Here is a 17811-nt window from a genome sequence, read left to right on the forward strand (position 1 = left end):
TGCTTGAGATTTTCTTTCCTTCTCCCTCTGCCCCCCACCACGTTTGTGCTCTCTTTCTCTCTAAAAAAAAAATAAATAAATCTTTAAAAATAACAAGCAAACACGATTTTAAATAGACTATTTCAAATAATATCAAATGTTATTAAGAAAAAACCAGGGTAATGCAATAAAATAATTAGACATTAGGAATACACCGGTAAACAAGACAGACTAAGACTTTGTATTCCTGTTGTTTATATTCATTTTTAAGAGGACAGAAATATAATGTGTTAACAGAAACACTACTAATATATTCAATCTGTTTATTTATTTCTTCATTAAATCAAACAGGATACTGCTTCATCTTTGATCATAACTTTGAAAAATATATGTTTCTAATAGAATTTTTTCAAATGTATATTTTACTCTAGAGTTGTTTGAAAATTTTGTACTGATTTATATAATGAAACTTGATAATTCCATCCTTCATATCTGGAAGTCAGCCATTTGAAAATCATAACTACCCTGGAATATAGTTATGAGGTATGCAAGAAACAAAGAAAAAATTCTCCCACGAACCTAAGTGCACCTAAAATCACTTACTAGAGTATAAACATTGGTTAAGCTATTCCACTTTGATTAGTTTATTCATAATTCTTTCAAGGTATTGTAGCCTCTTCCCAAATACAGATCAAATCAGAGGGGAAAGAAGCTTCTCTAGATAGTTACACTCAAAGGAAGAAATGTGTATCTTTTCAGTGAGAAAAAAAAATCCCTGTAAAAACCAATAAATATCTCAAAAGTCATAATATTTCTGCATCTTCCAAAGCATGCATATGAGCACTGGGATGTTTCACTCATTGTGATGACATTACTATAACCATTCATTTTGTTTTTGAGCATAAGAGCCGCAAGTCATCAAGGAAAGATTAAGTCACTGGTAGACGAATAGTAAGTGTATAATATATTTTGAAAGACTTCTCTGGAGTGAGGATCCTTGATGTCAAAAGATTTTGTCAAAAAAAAAAAAGATTTTGTCTATCTTGTACTTGAAATAGTACTTGATATAGAGTAGATCCTCAAAAAAATTCCTGTAGAATTAATGGATAATTTTCTTCTCAATGGAGTTAAGAAGATTTTATTCTATTTTAAAGAATGAGCTCTCAATTATCCAGAAGCTTTAACTCTCCAAAGAGATCTGGACTCTGATTTCAGTGTCATTTCATTTAGAAGCATCTCAGCAAAGCCCTAATATATTTACTTTGTGATTTATATTATCCTTCAGAGTTTAAATATTTAAGTGGCAACACAGTCACAGCATCCCATAATTGTGGAAAACTCAGATCAAAATATAAACATTTTAATGTAACCTTAAACACTTGTATTTTTTTCCAGAAATCTTCTGTCCAAATCCTCCATCTATCCTTAACGGGCACCACACTGGAACTTCTTGGGGACGCATTCCCTATGGAAAAGAAATTACTTACACGTGTGACCACCACCCAACCAGAGGGATGATCTTCAAACTCATTGGGGAGAGCACAATCTTCTGCACCAGTGACAATCAAGGGAATGGGATTTGGAGCGGCCCTGCCCCTCACTGTGTACTTGCTGGTCCTGCTGGTCAGTACCCACGTACGCCAAATCGATTCAGAACATCTGGCCGTGATCCTTCCTATTTTTATAAGATTATGGTGTCTGTTTGTGAGTTCAGCATTTTCATAAGATCAAGTGTCTAAGTTCCATGCCATAGTGGAAACTGATGTTTCCAAAGTACCAACAGGGTGTGAATAATAAGATGTGAAGAACTCTTCTTTGGTGCAGTGGTGAGCAGACTGGGGTGAGAGGAGAGGGAAAGGTGAGAGGTAGGTAGTAAACACCGTGTATAAATCTAGAAGAAAAATGTATTCATGGAGAGGACATGAGAACAGCTGGCTATGAGCACTAACCAAAACTAGGATAACTGATACACTTCCCTCTAGTTTGTGGGCATGCAAAGGCTAAAACTGGAAATGTGGATATTATTTAGCTAAGGCTTTAACTAGTTCTATACTGAATCCACTAAGTAACTCTACCTTTGTAGCTTAGGACCCATACTCAAAGTATGCCCATTTGTCAGCTGGCTTCTGGGCCCCACCTTAATCTTTGTCCTTGAACTTTTCCATCCTGAGAGTTAGAAGCAAGGAAAGATCAGCTCAAGGAAAGAGTTACAAAAAGGAAGAGTCTGTTTCTTCCTGAGGACTGGAGGTTACCTTACCTGGTTCTTGAGGCCTGACTGGGGGCCTTTCCAAGACAGAAGCAGAAGTATGCTGGGGATGTGGCACCAGACTTAGAATACTGCATGCGAGAAAGAAGGAACCCAATGACAAAAGGCAACACATGCTGAAAGGCATTTAACCTTTCTTTGCTCTCCCTCCTCTTCCAGCTGGGTGGTTATTTTAGAATCCTTATAGAATCCAATGAGATTTCTTTAAATGCAGTTACCTAGGCCACGGGCCATGCTTACTGATTGAATGGGCAAATGGAAGCAAACTCCTCCAAAATAAAGGAGGTGGCTGAGTATAGGCTCTGTTCAAACAATGCGGTACACAATACACCCTCTCATAAAAAAGACATAGTTTTTTAGATGAAGCTGCCTGGTGGATTAGTCTGTTTTGTCCTTGTCCTTAAATAGATGTGACTTAGCATCAGAAGGAGAAGAGTGGTATCTTATTTTCCTAGGGCTGCCATACAAGTTACCACACACTAGATGGCTTACAACAACAGAAATGTATTTTTTCGCACATCTGGGGACTTGAAGTCTGGAATCAAGCAGTTGACTGCACTCCCTCCAGTGACTGCACTCCCTCCAGTGACTCTAGAGGAGAATCCTTCTTTCCCTCTCTCAGCATCTGGTGGTTCCTGGCATTTCTTGCCTTGTACACAGCACTCCAATCCCTGCCCCTGTCTTCACATGCCTTCTCTCCTTGTCCCTATGTCGCAAATGTCCCTGTCCTTTCTCTTATAGACACCACCAGTCATTGGATTTATATCCCACTCTGGTAATCTAGGAAGATCCATCTCATCTTTTTTTCTTTTTTCATTTTTCCTTAGAAATTTTATTCTCTAAATCACACTATTTAAAGCTTCTCCTAAAACAGTAAGCACAAGTAATCCAGAGAAAGAAAAGCTAATATATATATATATATATATATATATATATATATATATATATATATGACAAAAGCATTACAAATATCAATTTTAAATAGAATTTGCCAAGGAAATAAATGATTTTTAAATACCTTTCAGTTCAAAAGAAAATATACCTTTCAAAAATGATCACATCTTGAGATTGTTACCTTAATTATACCTGAAAAGACCCTTATTCCAGGTTTCCATTGTGAGGTACTGAATGGATATACTTTGGGGGGATGGTCATCATTCAACCCACTACAAGTAGTGACTGCTATTTTCAGCCAGGGAGACTATTTACGGTGGACACACTCACAGTGACGTCAGGAGGAATAAATGGAAAGAGAAGGTAAAACCACGTGTTCCTTAACACCAATAAAGGTGGATAGGAACGGTTAACTCTACACGCAGGCAGTCTGATAGACCTGACACATGAAACCATTAGCTAAAATTCTACTTTGGTAACACAAGAACAAAAAGGCCTGAAAGGGAATAGTCTTCCAAGTAGCAAAAAATTTCCTGATGAGTAGATGCTGTTGGAAAGCCTCATCCTAAGGTAACTTGATGGGGAAGAAGAGCTTGTTATTATTTTAAGTCTCTGTTCCTGTGAGCCCATCTACCAGTTCTTTGGAAAGCATGAGGAGGTAGGGTGGAAGTCTCTCTGCTCACTCTGAAATTCCTGTGGTTTTGCTCTCCAGGTTACTGTAAAGCTCCAGAGGAGTTTCCGTTTGCCAAACCTTTGACCGCGATCAATGAGTCTGAGTTTCCAATTGGGACGTCTTTGAATTATAAATGTCTGCCTGGGTATTCTGAGAATACGTTTTCTATCACCTGTTTAGAAAACTTGGTCTGGTCGAGTGCCAAAGATATCTGTAGACGTGAGTAACACCATCCTGGGAGCTAATTCATGTACGTCAATGCATCTGTGGGATCCGATATAATACGTTCACCTTTTGCAGGCAAGATGTTGAAGTTTGTCCAAGATATGTGAATTGAGTGTAGACTTACAGGTCAGCCTTTCTTCTTGCCTGGAGTCTCCACAACTTGACTCGACATTTATTTTGCAGGAATGTCTCTCACAAAAGGAATCACAAAAAAAAAAAAAAAAATAGAACTATCCTATGACCCAGCAATTGCACTACTAGGTATTTACTGAAAGGATACAAAAATACTAATTCAAAGGGGCAAATGCACCCCAATATGTATAGCAGCATTATCAATAATAGCCAAATTATAGAAAGCCTAAATTTCCACAGACTGATGAATGGATAAAGAAGACATGGCACCTACATATACATATATGTATATAAATAATGGAATATTAGTCAGGCATCAAAAAGAATGAAATCTTGCCTTTTGCAAAGATATAGATGGGGCTAGTGTGTAAAATGTTAAGTGAAATAAGTCAGTCAGAGAAAGACAACTACCACATGTGGAATTTAAGAAACAAAACAGATGAACATATGGGAATAAGGAAAAGAGAAAAAGCAGAGAGGGAAACAAGCCACAAGAAACTTAATGACAGAGAACAAGCCAAGGATTGACGGAGGGAGGTGGGTGTGCAATGGACATGATGGGTACTAAGGGGGGCACTTGTTATGATGAGCACTGGCTGTTGTATGTAAGCGAAGAATCACTGAATCCTACTCCAGAAACCAATATTGCACTGTATGTTAATCAACTAAAATATAAATTAAAAAAATAATTTAAAAAAAAGGAATCACAGGCAAAATTTCCATTCCCCGGTGTTTGCCTTTGATGGCTAATACCAGGATTAGAATGAAATAGGGACACAAAAGAAAAGTATGTAGGACACAGGGAATGGTGTCTGACAAAGCAAGATGGAGGGGAAATCCCAAATTTCAAGGCCTCTGATGGAGGCTGATGGGATGAGAAAACTATTCTTTATCCATAAATGAATTCTTCGGGTGATTCAGGAGTAGTCCTTTAAAAAGCAGTGCTCTCTAGCTGCTTGATTCTGGGCTTGTACAGCAAATGTCTTCAAAGTGGTCAAACCTGTGGCACAATCAGCCTAGACAGGCTGTTCAGTATGCTACACTCCAGGCTGAAACTTAAAAACAAAAGTAAATTGAACTCTACACCTAGTCCCAAACTCTGCTTCTTTCTCACAGGAAAATCATGTGGAACTCCCCCAGAACCCATCAATGGCATGGTGCAAATAATCACAGATACTCAATTTGGATCAACAGTTCATTACTCTTGTAATGAAGGGTGAGTTGGGAGCACTATCCCTGAGTTATGAGTTCCAAACAACAAGGCTATCTCTGACTTAGTCTAACACAAGCAAACTACAGTATCCCCTGCATTTCAAAAAGTTAGCAAAGAGTTCTGCTGGATAGACATGTTAGTCAAACACTGGCGTATGATCAAAGGAATATAAAAAAAGTAGTAGCAATCTGTGTTCGTATTTTATTTTTATTTATGTGTTTGAGAGAGAGAGAGTGAGGACTAGTTTTGGGGAGGAACAGACAGAGGGAGAGAGAGAGAGAGAGAGTGAGTGAGAGAGAGAGAGAGAGAGAGCAGACTCCCTGCTGAGCTGGAAGGCCAACACAGGGCTTGATCCCAGGACTTGGAGATCATGCCCTGGGCTGAAGGCAGACTCTTAACCTACTGAGCCACCCAGGCATCCCTGTATTTGTATTTTAATGAGGGGAGGGTACCAGGCTCCTGTTGAAACCTGGTAAGATAGTCACTGGATCAAAAAGACCAGCGTGCTAAGTGAGTAAAAGGAAAAATGCTAGCAGAACCCTGCATGCGCCATTCTTAACTAAGATCAGCCAGTTCTATAGGTGGGCTGGAGGACCTTGAAGTAGGGATTGGAGAGGAAGTCTTAACATAACAGCTCTGGGAAGTGAAAGTATTAACATGGACACTGAGTGGGAACATTAATGGAGTTCTTGCCCTCAACTTTTCCTTGGCCCAGGAAACCATGCTAGAAACCATTGCCTCAACATAGAGGGAGCAATGAAACAATGTGTACTACTTGTCAGTTGGCACCAGAAATTCAGAGACAAACGCAGAACTTTATTGGACTCTAGGATTTTTATCTGAAAATGCACATGTAACCCAGATGCCAGTGGAGCTCAACTACCCTTAGAGGGGAGAGCTGGTTAAATTGGACACAAGCATCAATCCGTATCTGGAAAGTATAGATTCTGTCCTCATCACCGCCCTCCTGCCACCAATAAGAACTTCTGATTTTTTAGTTCACCAGGCCTTCAAATCACTGTAGCCTCAGTCCACATCAATGAGACATCAAGAAGGTGAAAAGAGAGCCCACAGATAAATGTAAATCATTTCTCTGACAAAGGTTTACTATACAGAATATAAAAGAAGTCCTGCAATGCAACAACAGAAATGTTTACAATGCAATTTTAAAAATTGGGCAAAGGATTGGAATAGACATTTCTCCAAAAAGGATGTACAAATGTCCAGGAAACCCAAGAACAGATACTCAGCATTATTAGTCATCAGAGAAATGCACATCAAACCCACTTCACACCTAATAGGATGGCTATCATAATAGTTTTTTTAATGAAGTGAGGGCAGGATGTGGGAAATATGGAATCCATTTGGCTGCTAGTGGGATAGCTAGTGGGCATGTGAATTCGGGCAGCTGCTGTGGAAAACAGTTCGGTGATTCCAAAGTTAACATGGAATTACCACGTGACCCAGCAATTCCAATCCTAGGTATGTATCCAAACAGATTGCAAACAGGGAATCTGACAGATGTGGGTTTATCAGCTGTCCCACCTATTTGTAAGTACATCCTAATAAATTCTATTTTTTCTACAAAATGACACATTTCACAGATGTTTTCAATTTCATTAGGATATACAGGAAGTCGTTTTTGCAAAGTATTTTATAATGTATACTTCATAAAGTTTCTTCAAAATATATAATAACAATAATTTCTCATTCATGTGTATCTGTAGATGCATGATTTTCTCAAGTCACTATTGGCCAAATTCTATTTGTTTAACCAGCCACTTTAAAGGAACTCCTCTTAGATATACTTATCATTTCATTCTATTTTTCTTACTTACTGATTGATTTTATTAATTCCCCAGATCAGCTTTCTTTATATTCATGTATATAACCTTGAAGACATTCTAAAGTAAAATATTGGGTTCATGTATTTGAAAATTTTCTTTTTGCTTTTTCTTTTTTAAAAGATTATTTATTTTGTGGAGAGAGAGAGAGAGAGAAAGAGAGAGAATGGGGGTTGGGGACAGAAGGACAAGCCGATTCCCCACCGAGTACAGAGCCTAATGTGGGGTTCCATTCCGAGACCCTGAGATCATGACCTGAGCCAAGGTCAGATTTTTGATGGACTGAGCCACCCAGCACCCCTGATATTTTTCTTGTCAAATAACCAAAGTACTGAATATTCCTCTAAGAACACTTTTGGCATCAGCATCCCGGGAATTTTTGAAGACTAATATTTGCATCAGCACTTATGATGAAGACACTGAATACACTGAATAATGTAAGGTTTATCATCAAAGGCTGTTGAGTACAATGAACATTATTCAAACTCTAACCTTACTATCTAACGTGTGAATTTGGAAAGATTTGTTAAACCCCGTTTTCTCTTTTGTAAAATGGGCTCTATGCATAATATTCACTTCAAAGCATCATTTTAAAGATGAAGTAAGTGAGTCCCTGTAAAGCACTGTTTGGAGCACATGACTCACTGATCATGTGTTATTGTTATCCTGTAGCAATATGCAAGGGCTAGTTTACTTTTGTCTTTGACCAAGATCCAAAACTTTGGATTTTGTATTTGTTCTGTGGTTGTTGATTCCTAGAGTTACTGTTTTGTAATAAGAGTGTAGAGCGGTTTTGATTTCTCCTTTGTGCTAATTCACTGCAGTACACTCTGCAGAGTGATATGTTACAACTTTCATAAATGGCTCCTAGAAAGAAAGCTTACATTCTCTGTGACAAAGTTTAACGCACACTTGAATGTGCTGAGGAATCATGTCTGTAAGCTACTTGTTATCATCTGCAGCCTATTGAAAGTCTTCATAGGTTCCTGCTACTCACACGGCTATACAAAATTGTAGGGAATCTTCAAGGAAGGTGGCCAATGGCCCAGTTAAAAATACAGGGTCCCTCACTACTGAAAAAGGCGGGGCACCTGGGTGGCTAGGTTGGTTAAGCATCTGCCTTCAGCTCAGATCATGATCTCAGGGCTCTGGGATGGACTCCCACATGTCATCAACACATGGCATGCTGAGAAGGGAGTCTGCGTGTCCCTCTGCCTCTTCCCCTCACCCCTGCTCTGGGGCTCTCTTCTTTCTCTTGCTCACTCTGCCTTTTTTCATAAATAAATAAAAATCTTAAAAAAAAAAAAAGAAAAGAAAGAAAGAAAGGGGAATGTAGTACTAGAGATACCAGCAGACTCTGCCAAGTTCCTAGCTGTTCCTGTAACTACTCACTATTTAATGACATTGCATTAGACCCCTTACCTTTTACTTAATCTTCATCAAGGTTAACCCTACTCTACATGGAGCATGTGAATAGCTCGGTTGGATATCCTGTATGACATTTCTTACAGTGACAGTATAGATACCTAAAAAATAAAAATGAATGATGAAATGTTCCAACCTTTGTGACCTACTTTGAGTGATTTTGTGGCACAATAGGTAAGGACCTCTGCGTTTCACCTTTGACTCTTCTTCGTAAAGCCATCATCCTATCCTTCACTCAACAGATAGATTTTGAGTACCACATGATTGAAAGTCTCTAGGGGAGGTGCCAGAGAATGGGATTATTTTAATAAGACATCTTCCCGGTTAATCAAGGAGCCAATTATTTCCTGGAATGGAAGTACACAGGGATAAAGTAGCTCTTTAAAAGAAAAAATGATTTTATTTATTGGACAGAAAGAGAGAGTGTAAGCAAAGGGAGCAGCAAAGAAAGAGAGAGAAGCAGGCTCCCTGCTCAGGACCAATGCAGAACCCCAAGATCATGACCTGAGTCAAAGGCAGACGCTTAACCGACAGAGCACCCCAGGCATCCCTAAAATAGCTTTGGAGGCTCCCTAAAGACAAGTACAGAATGTCCCATGAGGAAGGGAATTATTGTATTCAGTGGTGAAGGACTAGCAATCAACATGGATGAAAGTGGTTAAGAGAATGTAAACTTGTCCTTAGAAATAAAGGACCAATTTGCAGATGCAGAGGTTCACACATCTCCTGTGTCTTAATCTGCCTGCGATGTCTAACATCTACCTGCAATGATTTCCTCAGGATGACTTAAGTAGGAAACCAGTGTAGGGTAGAATCATTTTTCATTCTTTGCTTCTAGGTATCGACTCATTGGCTCCCCTTCCGCTGCGTGTCTCCTCTTGGGCAGTACTGTCACTTGGGATAAGGAAGCACCTATGTGTGAAAGTGAGTTGAAGTGTTGTTTTGCCCTAATTCTCTCCGCTCCATCCAAGTCTGCCCCAGGTTATGAAGAAGAAATCCAATCCGTCTTGCAGAGAGTAGTCTCTCAGATACTTGCAATTTGGAGTCCTGTGCCACATCGCCCTCTGGATGTTTCTCTATTTTAGGAGGTTATTTATCTAACACTGAATCTGAACTCAGGTAAAACTGCTCTCCTTTCCTGCTTTGAGAGTGAACACTCTGCAGTGTAAAGATTTTCCTCGCTTTTAGGATTCCTTCTTGATCATTGATTTTTGCCTTTCATCACCAGATATCTCGGATGGGTCTTTTTGCAATGAGATAATAGGGGTGTTCCAGAGTGTTCTATTAGCTTCCTGGATTTGTATGTTTAATGCCTTTCTCATGTTAGGGAAATTCTCAGCTGCTATTTTTCTTAAGACACTTCTTGTTCCCTTCTCCCTTTCTTCTTCTTCTAGGAGACCAATTATATTTGTTTTTCTCACGTCTAGTATCTCTCATAGGGTCTCACCAATTCTTAAAACTCCTAGTTCTCTCTCCTCTTCTATCCTCTAGATTATTAATTTGTTCTTCAATCTAATCTGTCCTTTTTCCTAAACTCTCTAATCTGTTCTTCAACTGATGCATTAAATTCGTCATCTCCAGACTTTCTGTCCAGTTTGTTTGTTTTAGAGATACAGAAAACTTTATTGTGCATGAATAAAAGGGTGGTTTAGTTGTGTCTGGTTCTTTTTTTTTTAATTTCAGTCTCTTTGATAGAGAGTTCTTTTTTGTCAAATTTTTATTTAAATTCTAGTTAGTTCCCATTCAGTGCAATATTGGTTTCAGGAGTAGAATTCAGTGATTCATCATTAATGTACAACACCCAGTGCTCATCAGAACGAGTGCCCTCCTTAGTACCCATCACCCACCTAGCCCATCCCCACTCATCTCCATCAACCCTGTTTGTTCTCTGTCATTAAGCGCCTCTTATGGTTTGTTCCCCTCTATCTCCTTTTGTTTGTTCCCCATATCTTATGTTCACCTTTTTTGTTTCTTAAATTCTACATATGGGTGAGATCATACGGCATTTGTCTTTCTCGAACTTACTCCACTTAGCATAGTTCTCTAGCACCATCAACGTGGTTGCAAAGAGCAACATTTCATTCTTTTTGATGGCGGAGTAATTTTCTACCCATATGTATACCACATCTTGGTAAAGAACTCTATTCAGTAATTTTTTAAAAAGATTTTATTCATTCACGAGAGACACAGAGAGGCAGAGACATAGGCAGAGGGAGAAGCAGGCTCTATGCAGGGAGCCCGATGTGGGACTCGATCCTGGGACGGCAGGATCATGCCCTGAGCTTAAAGCAGATGCCCGGGCAGCCCAGGTGGCTCAGCAGTTTACCACTGCCTTCAGTACAGGCCCTGATCCTGGAGATCTGGGATCGAGTCCCATGTAGGGCTCCCTGCATGGAGGCTGCTTCTCCCTCTGTCTCTCTCTGTGTGTCCTTCATGAATAAATAAATAAAATCTAAAAAAAATAAAGCAGATGCCCAACCGCTGAGCTACCCAGGTGTCCCTCTATTCAGTAATTTTATTCCTCAGTTCACTGAAATGCCTTTCTGAGTTTTCTTGAAGCTCGCCGAATCCCTTCCTAATAGCTCTTTTGAATGATCACTTCGATTGCAATACTCCATGCCTCTGAGCTGAATTGCTGGAGAATCAACTTTACCTCTTTGCCACATGATATTCCTGTGTCTTTTCTTTTTTTTTTTTTTTCACAGTGTTTGGCAATGTATCTCTGCCATCCCATCTGAAGTAGCACATACCCTATTTCTTTATTGCAGTTCAACACTTGGAATTCAAAACCATTCCTTTGATTTCCAGAAGTGAGCGATATATCTCAAGTCTCTGGTACCTCTTTCCCTGCATTGGCTCCAGGCTGCATTGGGGAGCACTGGAGCACTTTGAAATAGCTGATGGCAGAGTTGGGGGAGGTTGGATTTAGCACCCGTTGTGTTGTTGGTGCCCACAGCCCACCAGGGGGATCCTCAAGTCAGGACTCCCAGAGGTCTGAGAGCAACCTCCTGCTGATCCCAAAGCTGATAGCCAGGGATCAGCCTCCTTCAGTGCCCTTTGTTATTCTTGTCTGCCTCTCTCCCTTTCCTCCCTCCCCTACTTGCAGAAGTCTCCCCTCAGAAATCTGTGCAGCTGGAGGGAAATGGGTCCAGTGGGTCACTCAATCGCTTCCACTTTCTCCTCCTCTGTGATGGACGTCACTGGCCCCGAATTGGGAGTGGGTTCCTCAAGATCCTCCTTCTCCTCTGCCTCCAAACTCCTCTCTGTCCTGCCTGGATGGGCACCTGCTTCTCCTGTAAGGCTGGCTGGACTTCTGCAAATGCGCTGTCTTTGGTGCGTATCCAGTATGCTTGGCTCTCTCCAGTTTTGCTTTTTCCTCAATTGCAGCAAACATGTATGGGCAATGTGCCCCAACACCCCACCCATCCCATTCCCTTGGATTCCAACTCCCTTGGATCCATAGCAGCCTCCAAGATACTAGCCACTTACATTTTGAAGCACAGGTGCGCAGAAATGTAATGTACAGAACCACCTTTGTTTGTTTGTGAGCCACCCTTTCAATCTGGATTTTGTTAAAATATCTTGCTAGAAATCTATTTGGACATCTTATGGGATTGCCATGGAACACTATAGGAACATTCAATATGAATGAAACTCAGATATCCAACAAATTCTACCTTCCCGAGACATAGTAATCTGAATGTAAATACATAAGTAAGCTTTAGATAGACACAAACACAAAAATCCAGATAGGAGAAGTGAATCGTGTTTGGTATACTAAGGCCTTCACTTTGTTTATTCACACACTTCTGACAGGCTGGGTATCTGTTCCTAAAGTCACTGCAGACTCAAAGCATCAAAATAGTTTTTGGGAGAGAACTGCTAGAAAGAGATATACTTAAAGCAGAAAGAAATGACAGCCAGTCACTTGGATGAAACAAACAAACAAACAAACAAACAAAAACAAAAGGGGAAAAAACATGCTCCCTAGAGCACTTAATCTGGCTCTGAACAGCCCCATAAGAATCAGTGGATTCTGAAGACGCTACTGTGTATTTGGTATTGGTACTGATGATAATGGTCTTGTTCATCAAGAAACTTTTACATCTGGGCTGAAAATGACAGTCTATGTTTCATAAAGATTCACTAAGATTTCTTTGCAACTTCAGATCTCTGAGGGCCAACTTCATCTGTCTGATGCCCCTAGTATCAACCCAGGACTGTCGTTATGCCACACATCAAGCTGGCAGACAACAGTGGCCGAAAAAGAAATTAGTTGCTTTTCAGAATGTATCTTAGCTACCTGGATGGTCTGAGGCTTTTGCAATAAGCTGTAATTCAAGTTTTACTTCTGGTAGTTCTGTCTCAGAAGAAGCCTTACATATTTAAATCCACCCACCTTAGTTGTGTTCTCAGGGAAAAAATACAGTCTCAGGGCACCGTGGTTGTATGATGATGTTGACTGAAACTCTAATGCAACCTAAAGTTCGTGCTTGCTTTTTTCTTTCTTTCTAGAAATCTTTTGTCCAAATCCTCCATCTATCCCTAACGGGCACCACACTGGAACTTCTTGGGGACGCATTCCCTATGGAAAAGAAATTACTTACATTTGTGACTACCAGCCAGCCAGCGGGATGATCTTCAAACTCGTTGGGGAGAGCACCATCCTCTGCACCAGTGACAATCAAGGGAACGGGATTTGGAGCGGCCCTGCTCCTCACTGTGAACCTGCTGGTCCTACAGGTCGGTGCATATTTCCATATCCCCATATAGATCAAAATATCTAGGTGAGAACCTCCCTATTCCTACGGAACAGTTCTTTTGCTTGTGAATGTTTTTCTCTGATAAAAGACACACAGAAATACCTTCCAGGAAAATAACATACAGGTTCTAGATGTTCTATGCTGTGTCCCATTTGTTGGTACTCTGATGACCCTTCCTGCAGGTGTGAGGAATGTGGAAGAGTGAGAAGAAGAGGTGGAGAGTGAGGAGAATCAGCAAGGCTCAGAACTTATAGAGAATATTTTCAAAGCACTAGAACAAATGCCAAAGAAAATACTTTTTCGTGTCATCTCTATTAAAAGTTGTATTTAGGGTTGCCTGGGTGGCTCAGTCAGTTGAGTGGCTGATTCTTAATTTCATCTCAGGTCTCAATCTCGGGGCTGTGGGTTTGGCCAAGTTCAACTCCCTGTTGGGTTGGAGCCTACTTAAAAAAAAAAGGGGGGGGGATCCCTGGGTGGCGCAGCGGTTTGGCACCTGCCTTTGGCCCAGGGCGTGATCCTGGGATCGAATCCCACGTCGGGCTCCCAGTGCATGAAGCCTGCTTCTCCCTCTGCCTGTGTCTCTGCCTCTCTCTCTCTCTCTCTGTGTGACTATTATAAGTAAATAAAAATTAAAAAAATAAAATCTTTAAAAAAAAAGAAAAAAGTTGTTTTTATATTCGATAGATGAGTGTGGGGAACAAAAAGCACATGTTGATAGCTTCAGATTTGATGCTATAGAAACAAAGAAACTCTGATGTAGGCATTTGTACTCCTTTTCTTACTTCTAAGTATTCTGCTCAGCCCCTGACAGCATTTTGTTGACGCTTTGTCTCACTTTTAGCAAGGAGGACTCAAGATACCTTAGAGAAGTAGAGATCAAGGTTATGCGCTTGGCCACTCATCCTTTTACATATTAGTCTGCTGTTAAATGATAGTGCCTGACAATTGGGGGCTCATTTGTGGCTGATTGTCCACATAGGCTCCGTGCCCCAGTGAGGACAGACAACACTGTGTGTAGGGCCTAGTGGTATTCCCATCTGATGCGGTTTGCAGGTAGAGAATACAGATGATTCTGTTTGAAGGGGGAGATGTCTACATTTAAAGCATTAGTCTTCCCACTGATAGGTAAATAAGTAGCGCTTTGGGGCCTGTCCTGACTTGGGTCTTCCTGTGTCTCTAATAGTTAGAAATATTATTAGATGTGTTGGCATATTTGTATTTCTTTGATTTTTTTTTTTTTAGATTTTATTTATTTATTCATGAGAGACACAGAGAGAGAGGCAGAGACATAGAGGGAGAAGCAGGCTCCCTACAGGACTTGATCCCAGGACCCCAGTATCATGCCCTGAGCTGAAAGCAGATGCTCAACCACTGGGCCACCCAGGTACCCCAGTATTTAACTGAATATCTTTTCTTGTATTTGGGGGCATCTTGTTCTTAGCATGCCCATATCCACCCAAGATCCACAACGGGCATTACATTGGAAGACATGTGTCTCCATATCTTCCTGGGATGATCGTCAGCTATGCTTGTGATCCAGGCTACTTGTTGGTGGGAAGAGCCTTCATATTCTGCACCTACCAGGGAACCTGGAGCCAATTTGATCATTATTGCAAAGGTATTTCTTATTCTTGCTGGGTTTTTTAATGGAAAATTGACGCATGAGACTGATAAGGCTGGAAAGATTGTGATATGAGTGTTGGTAGAGGGGGGTTGGAAAGCAGAAAAAAAAGACAGGAAGGAGGCTGCCCAAGGATTCTCAGCTCTATCAAATTAGTGAAAGAACTGATGGGATTTCCAGTAACACAGGAGACGTTAAACACCAATTTAAAATGCTTTGCAGGCTTTTAACTAGTAATATATCTCAGCTCCAAAAGACCTCAGGGGATCACAAGTGGTCCTCACAAATACCTTAAATAAGATACGAGAAGCACTTTCTTGTGAGGAAAACTGAAGCATGGAATAAAGTTGAGAGCAATTAATTTCTGGAATTACGGAACAGGGGTCCTCATTATAATTTCCATGACCAAAGGTGAAGTGCTTATTTCATCTCTTCCCTAGAACAAATGCCAGGAACTACTTCCTTTATTCCTGTTTGCAAAACTGGTATCTGAATTTAGAATCATGATTTACAATCTTCTTTGTTCTATGAATAGAAATGAGCCAGAAACATGCATTTAATCAAGAAGCAAAATACCAGTATCTGTTGTACAGCTACAAGGGAGTTAATGTGATATACCTGTTTCCTTCTGGTGTGACTGAAGTGGTTCCAGGGTTAGAACATGGTTATCCTAACTCCCAATCTTTCCACAACTTTCCAGTTGCAGAGTTGTCAACAATTAAAAGTGGATGTGTGTCATACGTTGCATACTCTCTTGCTTTACCCAAGAAATTAAAGTCAGAGGATTTAAAATCTTAAGATGTTGGGTGGGTGTCAATAGTTCTTGATTGAAAACAGGACTCCTCTTGACTCCTCTTCGCTGAAGACAAAGTAGTTCAGGATCATAGAGCCCTCCATTTGGTAAGTTTTCAACTAACAATTAACAATAAAATCTCTATTTTCTTCTGATTTTTCTAATTTCAGAGATAAAATGTATCCTCCCAGAGTTTATGAATGGAATCCAGAAGAAGTTGCACATGAGAAAAGTATACCACTATGGAGATAATGTAACTTTTGAGTGTGAAGTTGGATATACTCTAAAAGGCAGTCGCCAGAGTCAGTGTCAGGCAGATGACACATGGAACCCTCCTCTGGCCGTATGTACATCGAGTAAGTGCAGCTGCAAGACATGTAGGTCCTTCCTTAGTCATTGTTCCTATTCATTCATTCATCTCTACCATCATTGAATGTGGTGTGATGCTTATGGTACCTGCTAAGTGCTAAGGAGTACAGGAGGAGCTCCTAGTTCTTCCAGAAAGCCCTTAGCCATGCAAGTAAGGCAAGCTTTATTCTCGCATTGCTCTCAAATGCATTCATCTCTCCTCAGGACTCCCTCTGAAACTTCTCTGTCTATATTACTCTATTGTTGATTGCATGGCGTAGTAATGATTTGTTTGGAGCCTGTGTTCCTTAAAAGTCAGGAGTAGTGCAGGCCTTCAATATTTCAACATGAGTGAGGTGTTGCGCACTCTGTGGCAACACGATCAGGGTCCCGAGGGTAAGGGGATGAGGAAAATAAAAGAAAAGTAAAGAGATGGGGACAGGAGGGACACAGTGGATGACATCCAAGCAGTGCCAGCTTTATTCAAGGTTCTACAACATTATATAGCATGAGCAAAACAAAGCTAAGAAGGTATCTATTTTTAGCATGTTTGTGAAACCCTCCAAAGCACCCCTTTTTCAGCATGCAAGACAGACCCACTGGTGCCAGAAGACCTTGGTAAATAGGTAAGCTTGTTGCTCCAGATGTGCATACTTCAAAGGAATATTAGATATGGTTAACAGACCAGCAAGGACAGCACAGACCCTTATTTACATTTATGACCGGGCCAGGATAAATTCTATCTATTGTGTTATGTGGGCGATCACGTACAAGTGAGCTCTGAGAACCACTGCTCAAGCCCTTTCTCAAGCATCAACCAATTATTCACCCTTTAGGCTCCCGAGCCTTTTTTTTTTTAATTTTTATTTATTTATGATAGTCACACACACACAGAGAGAGAGAGAGAGAGAGAGGCAGAGACACAGGCAGAGGGAGAAGCAGGCTCCATGCACCGGGAGCCCGACGTGGGATTCGATCCCGGGTCTCCAGGATCGCGCCCTGGGCCAAAGGCAGGCGCCAAACCACCGCGCCACCCAGGGATCCCTCCCGAGCCTTTTGAGTGAATGAGGGACACAAGTCCGGGCCTGGTTTGGTTCAGTTACTCCAGGTAGTCCGTGCTCGCACACAGTGAGGAACACTTTCCAAGGTGCAGAGACAAGCAGGTGGTGTCCCTCACTGGTGTAGGCCACAGGGTTTTAAGTTGGTACAGCTGGATAGAGCAGATTTAGAAATCATGTATCTTAAATTGCACATGAGTCAAATCATATGGTATTTGTCTTCCTCTGGCTTATTTTTCTTAGTATAATACCATCTAATTCCATCCACGTTGTTGCAAATGGCAAGATTTCATTCTTTTTGATGGCTGAATAATATTCCATTATATATATATGGATTATATATTACATATATATGCTGATGATATAAAGATGATCATATGCTATATATATAATATAAACATCTTTTTTATCCATTTAAGAACAAAACAGATGAACATAGGGGAATGGAAGGAAAAACAAAATAAGATAAAATCAGAGAGGGAGGCAAACCATAAGTGGCTTTTAACTCTGGGGAACAACCTGAGGGTTGCTGGAGGGGAGGAGTGTGGGGGGATGGGGTAACTGGGTGATGGGGAGG

The 17811-nt window shown here is 40.7% G+C and overlaps 1 protein-coding gene and 1 long non-coding RNA gene across 10 annotated transcripts in view; one reads left to right on the forward strand and one right to left on the reverse strand.

Annotated features, from left to right (window-relative positions):
• Positions 1 to 17811, forward strand: part of LOC112648316 (complement receptor type 2-like) — a 152762-nt gene that overhangs the window by 68905 nt on the left and 66046 nt on the right. For all 6 annotated transcript variants that reach the window (XR_004817539.2, XM_049112053.1, XM_049112050.1 and 3 more), the window contains 7 exons: positions 1375 to 1602; positions 3852 to 4031; positions 5286 to 5385; positions 9490 to 9575; positions 13167 to 13394; positions 14856 to 15032; positions 15999 to 16184. Coding sequence is in view for 5 of the 6 variants with exons in the window: in XM_049112053.1 (XP_048968010.1) it covers positions 1375 to 1602; positions 3852 to 4031; positions 5286 to 5385; positions 9490 to 9575; positions 13167 to 13394; positions 14856 to 15032; positions 15999 to 16184 (1185 nt within the window). In the remaining variant the exon portion in view is untranslated. The remainder of the gene's footprint in view (positions 1 to 1374; positions 1603 to 3851; positions 4032 to 5285; positions 5386 to 9489; positions 9576 to 13166; positions 13395 to 14855; positions 15033 to 15998; positions 16185 to 17811) is intronic.
• The window catches only part of LOC125755390 (uncharacterized), a 76728-nt gene that overhangs the window by 3201 nt on the left and 55716 nt on the right, over positions 1 to 17811 (reverse strand). The window contains exons 11-12 of one of the 4 annotated variants that reach the window (XR_007411778.1): positions 2237 to 2316; positions 289 to 1444 (exon numbers count right to left, since the gene is read on the reverse strand). The exons of 1 other annotated variant lie outside the window; for it this stretch is intronic. This is a non-coding gene — a long non-coding RNA (uncharacterized LOC125755390). Of the gene's footprint in view, positions 1 to 288; positions 1445 to 2236; positions 2317 to 16633; positions 17387 to 17811 lie in introns of those variants that run through there. 2 more of the 4 variants (XR_007411782.1, XR_007411783.1) reach the window with 2 other exon arrangements.

Source organism: Canis lupus, chromosome 7 (genome assembly GCF_003254725.2).
Source record: "Canis lupus dingo isolate Sandy chromosome 7, ASM325472v2, whole genome shotgun sequence".
Taxonomy (NCBI): Eukaryota; Metazoa; Chordata; class Mammalia; order Carnivora; family Canidae; genus Canis; species Canis lupus.